This window comes from Drosophila busckii, chromosome X (assembly GCF_011750605.1).
Source record: "Drosophila busckii strain San Diego stock center, stock number 13000-0081.31 chromosome X, ASM1175060v1, whole genome shotgun sequence".
Lineage (NCBI taxonomy): Eukaryota > Metazoa > Arthropoda > Insecta > Diptera > Drosophilidae > Drosophila > Drosophila busckii.
Window position 1 is genome coordinate 10609364 of NC_046608.1, and position 5216 is coordinate 10614579.

The following is a 5216-nucleotide window of genomic DNA, read 5'->3' on the forward strand; positions in this document are numbered from 1 at the left end:
TTATGGCTGACGCCGTCGCTTGCGTCGACGTCGCCAGAGCACATGGGGCGCAGCTAGTCGCCACTCCAGGCACGAGGCGACAGCAATGAGCAGCATCGGTGTCAGCCCCAAAGCAAGCGAAGCCGCCGATGAGCCGAGATTGCCTTTGGTCAGCTGATCGGCACAACGCCCAATGGCATCGATGTCCAGCTCGCTCATCATGCGTCCGTTCACCTCCAGCGGCGAGATGCAGTAGTTCTTCTGCAGAAAGTCGCTCAGATTGTGCGCACCCTCGGCCAGCGGCCCGTCGAGCAGCGTGTGGATGTGACAGCCGCAGGGGAAATGATTGTTCAGCAGCTGCAGATGATCGACGCCGTCGACGATGATGGCATTGGGATCGGGCGTCTCCAGCACATGATTGCCGTGGAACTTTAGATGCTTGATCGCCGCCGTGTTCGTAAAGTTGAGCTCCTCAATCGAATCGATTTTGTTGTTCAGGATTTGCAGCGTCTCGACCTGCGTCAGACCGGTGAAGGCGTCGGCACAGATGACGCCCAGGTCGGACTCTTGCAGCGTCAGCAGCAGCACATTGGACAGGCCGCGAAAGGTGAACGGCGAGATCTCCTTCAGGTCCATGTAGGCCAACTTCAGCAGTCCGACCGCATCCATGCCGAAGAACGCGTCCTGCTCGATGCTGCGTATGCCCGAGGGCAGTATCAAGTGACCCACATTGGTTAGGCTGCTGAAGGCGGAGCTCTCGATGCGTATCAGCGGATTGTTGCTCAGCAGGATCAGCTTGATGTTCGAGGTGCCCGCAAAGGCGTTGCCCTCGATGCGCTGAATCTGATTGTGGCTCAGCAGTATCGTCGATAGATTCTGCAGTCCGGCGAATGCGAATTGCGCCACCAGCTGCAGCGGCGTGTACTGTATCGAGAGTTCGCGTAGGCGTGGCAAGCCCCTAAACGCAAACTGCTTGATGCGCGTTATGTTGTTGCCGTCCAGCGAAAGTTTCTTCAGCGCCCGCAGGCCGGCGAACGAGTCCGGCTTGATAATCGGGAAATTGTTTTTGGTCAGCGCCAGATTCTCCACCGTCGCTGGCAGCTGGCGCAGCGGTATCTGCTCGAGTCCGCCCGTGTTACACAGCACCTACAAAAGAGACAAAGAAAGAGAGAGAGAGAGAGAGAGAGTGTGAGAAAGAGATAGCGAGCGCGTGTGAGTTGATTATGCTGCGACTAAATTGAATTTGCGGCTTTATTGCTGCAAATAAAATTAAATCGAATTTTTTTTTTTTCGCTTCTTCTTCATCTCTGCGCTTTGTTTTGTCGCTGGCGCCCCCCACACACGCTTCGTTGCTCATTTTTATTCAACTGTTCAACCGCCCCCCCCCGCCCCCTTCCATGGCCACGCATTGTGTTTTGCTCTGCGTTGCGCCATTTTTATCGCTCTGCTCGTCGCTCTGTCGCTCGCTTTTGTGCTTGAATTTTTTATAACTATTATGTGCTGATGTGTGCGTTGGCCAATCTTCAAGACAGCAACCCAACCCCCCCACAACGCATGCTACTGTCCACTGCAATTCCCCCCACTCCCACTCCCATTCCCATTCCCACGCTGTCTCTGTAGCTAATTCACTTGCCTACGTTAAACATTTACACAAATTTTCATACGCTTCACCTTCTGCTTCTTCTTCTTTTTGTGTAATTCTTTTTTTTTTTGTGATTTGCGCGCATTTAAAAGTTTTATTTCTTTGTTCATTTCATTTCGTTTGCTGCCTCTCGCTCATTGTTGTTTCATTTCAAGCTGTTCCAGTTTTCTGTGTGTGTTTGCTCTTGCGCTCGATTTAATGAAATTTCTTTGCTAGCGACACTGCCACGCCCCCAGCCCCTCGCACGCACACGCACACTCACACTCACACTCACAGGTGTGTGTGTGTGTGTGTGTGAGCTGCAGCTGCAGACACAACTTTAAGTTGAACTTTACACAAATCCCAAAGTTTGCTGCTTCTTCTTCTTCTTCTACTACTTCGTTTTTTTTTTTTTTTTTTTGTTGATGTGGTTGGAGTTGAAGGTGGGGCGCTGGCAGCTGTTTGCACTTCACGCTAGCAAAGCTACAAAAATCTTTTATACGCGCACCAACTGCAGCTCTCTCTATTATATATATATTATATATATATAACACTCCGCTGCACTTGAATAGGGCTAAGCATTATGCTAGCTTAAGCTTATGAAAAGCAAAAACAATTCAATCGAAAAATTTAATTCAATTAGCAACTAATTTACTTGAGTTTGAAAAAGATTTCGAAAATTGTTAGCAATGGAATTTGTACTTGACTTGAATTTCTCAAAGAAAATTTATTACTTTACTATTTCTAAATTAGCAAATATTTGAAAACTGTTTGTCTGTTTTCTTATTCAGCCTGTTTCTGTTTAATTATTTTTTGCCTTTTTTGCGGCTTGCACTTTGTAAGCCTGAATAAAATATTTAATTCTTTTTGTTGTTTGTGTTCGACTTTAATTGTTTTTGTGCAAAAATTAGTTTAAAGTTCATGCCATTCATTGCTTGTGTCTCTGTTCAAATGCAAACATCTGTATCTGAAGTTCTTTCGCTTTTCGTTGTACAGTCATGCCTCGCTTAGCGAACTGTTCAATACTCAGTTCATCTGTGGAGTCACAAATTAATTCCATTATTAGAAATATTTTTTCTTTTACTTGTTTTTTTTTAATTAATGTTGATTTTCTGAACTTAATCTTTGGAAATCTTGGAGTCTATCAAACGAACCATGCGAAGATTTTGAGAAATTTGTATCTGCTAAACCTTGAAGCTGATTTTGGTTTGTTTTATGTATAATTTTAAAACTTTTAAAAAGACTTGCTCATTAATTTTGCATTGGTTTCGGCTAACAGCTAACGTGCTAAAGCAAATTAGCCTTGTTAAGCGAGGTATGACTGTAGTTATCTCGTATTCATGCAAGTGAAGTTGTTTGGCTTGCGCTTTATTTGTATTTTGTTCTTGTTGTTGTTGTCGAGTGGAGTGCAGAGCAAATCATTGCATTGTCCATAATCTGGAATAATGAAATCACTTAAGTTACCAATTTGGTAAAAATGACGATGCCAGCAGCGATTCCACGCTCCCACTGGTAATAAGGATATGCGCATTAAGAAGAACGAGCTCAGTCCAGACTACAGTTGAAAGTGGAGAGCAGCAGCAGCAGCAGCTGCCCGCCTAAAATCTCGCGGGAGACAATTGAATGCGAAGCCAAAGAGAGAGAGAGAGAGAGAGACTGAGGGAAAGACAATGGGGCAATGTAACAAGTGGTAAATTCTGGGCCTACATCTAGCTATCTGTTTAGCCTTTGCCACGCCCTAACGCCCTTACGCCTCTCGCGTTACGCCTTTGTATTGCAGTTTTGCTCGAAACAAAGGGAAATGAACACATTCAGCCAGCATTTTCGATTTAATTTCTGTGCTCATCACTGCCAACTACGTCCGTCCGTCTGTCTGTCCGTTCGTCCGTCTGTCTGTCCGTTCGTCTGTCTGTGTGTGTGTGTGTGTGTGTGTGTGGTGGTCATCAGGCTTTGACTAAGCCACTGGAGTCCCCAGACGACCAGAGCCAGCAGCGCTAGTGTCCAGCAGTCAAGCAGTCTACCCTACCCCGACCTGCTTGCTTTGCCCTGCTTGCTCTGTGCTGCTTGCTCTGCTTCTCATCTCGCTGCGTATTCTTTATTTTTAGTTTGTCTCGCTCTTGTTCAGCGCTTGATGATGATGCATATTGCTACACTGGGAGAAAAACATTTAGCTGAAATTGCTTTAGCTTTCATTAATTTCTGATTAATTACTAATTAATCTGCTAAATGTAAATCTAATTGTTATTAAGCAAATACTTAATGGGCAACAAATCAAAGCTGCAGAAAAATGTTTAGTTCAAAATTCGATTTGTAGTAAAACGATTAATAAATAAATAAAAGAACTATAGCAAGCTGTTTGTTTTTTATTTTTCTCCAAGTGCAGCCACAACTAGGAATACTACAAAATGGTAAAGCCAGCATAACAGGCTGGGGAACTATAACTACAACAACAACAATAAAGTGAAGAAGCGCAAAGCAACAACAACAGGAGAGAAGAAGGCAGTGAAGCAGCTGAAAAAGAAGCGAATGCTAAAGAGAGAGAGAGAGAAAGTAGACATTGTTAAGCTTACTTGAGTCTGGGACAAGCAGATGCACTCGGCTGGGCATGATTTGGATGTTTCGGTTTGTTGCGAGTTCCACAGGCAGACAACAGTGAGCGCAATTATGAGCAACAGCCAGGAATTGCACATTTCACGTTGTTGCTGACACGACAGTTTGGCGGCGTAATTGAGCTCAATTCACTCTCTCTCACTCTGTCTCTAGCTCGGATGAGGCGCTGGCTGCTCTTCCTCCTGGACTGGACTGTTGTTGGCCGCTTGCCTGCCAGCCTGAGAGCCTGAGGGGGTGGTGGGGCAGTCAGGAGTCAGTCAATGGTGGATGGAGGCCGCTTCAGGCCCGCTGCGAGCCGCTCTCTCTCTCTTGCTGTCTCGCTCGCTCGCTTACGATTTGGCGTTGCGTGCTGCGTTTTTGGCGTCGTGCTCTTTATTTATTTATATTTTTATATTGCGTTATTTCATTTGAGCTCTCGTTTTTATATATTCTTATGCTTAATCATATTTATTTATGCTGCTGCTGCTGACGCTGCTTGGCGTGGGCGTAAACATGGGCGTGGCGCACTGCAAAGAAACAACGATAAGAGCAAAGTAAAGCTTAAAATAAAATACAAATACAAATGCAAATGCAAATACAAATACAAATAGAAATGGCAATTGTAGTAAGAATTTTGCGTCTCATTTTGCTGCTGCTGTTTTTAGTGCTGAGAGTGCAGCAATGCGACACTTAAACTTATGACTCACACACATAGAGAGATAAAGAGATAGACAGAGAGAGAGAGAGAGAGAGAGAGAGAGAGTGGATAGAGACATAAGTATTTCGTCAGTGCACTTAAAATCTGTGACTACTGCTTCGATGGCAATACAGAAAACACCTGACATGCAAAATTTATGCTTAGCTTAGGCAGCACTCGTCGCTCACTGGAGACGGCGACAGCGACAGCGACAGAGAGAGGGAGGGAGAGCTGGCTAATAATTTGACATTCGGCATAGGCTTGAAGGGAGAGCGGCGTATGGAGAGAGAGAGAGAGAGAGAGAGAGCGGCGACTTTGGAGCTCTGTCTG

The 5216-nt window shown here is 45.3% G+C and overlaps 1 protein-coding gene across 1 annotated transcript; it reads right to left on the reverse strand.

Annotated features, from left to right (window-relative positions):
• On the reverse strand, positions 1-4314 carry LOC108605325 (chondroadherin). Its single transcript, XM_017994994.1, has 2 exons — positions 4171-4314; positions 1-1125 (listed from the first exon to the last, which is right to left on the reverse strand). The coding sequence occupies exons 1-2, from the start codon at positions 4288-4290 to the stop codon at positions 1-3; spliced, it is 1245 nt and encodes a 414-aa protein (XP_017850483.1). The 5' UTR covers positions 4291-4314.
• Between the last annotated feature and the right edge of the window lie 902 nt (positions 4315-5216).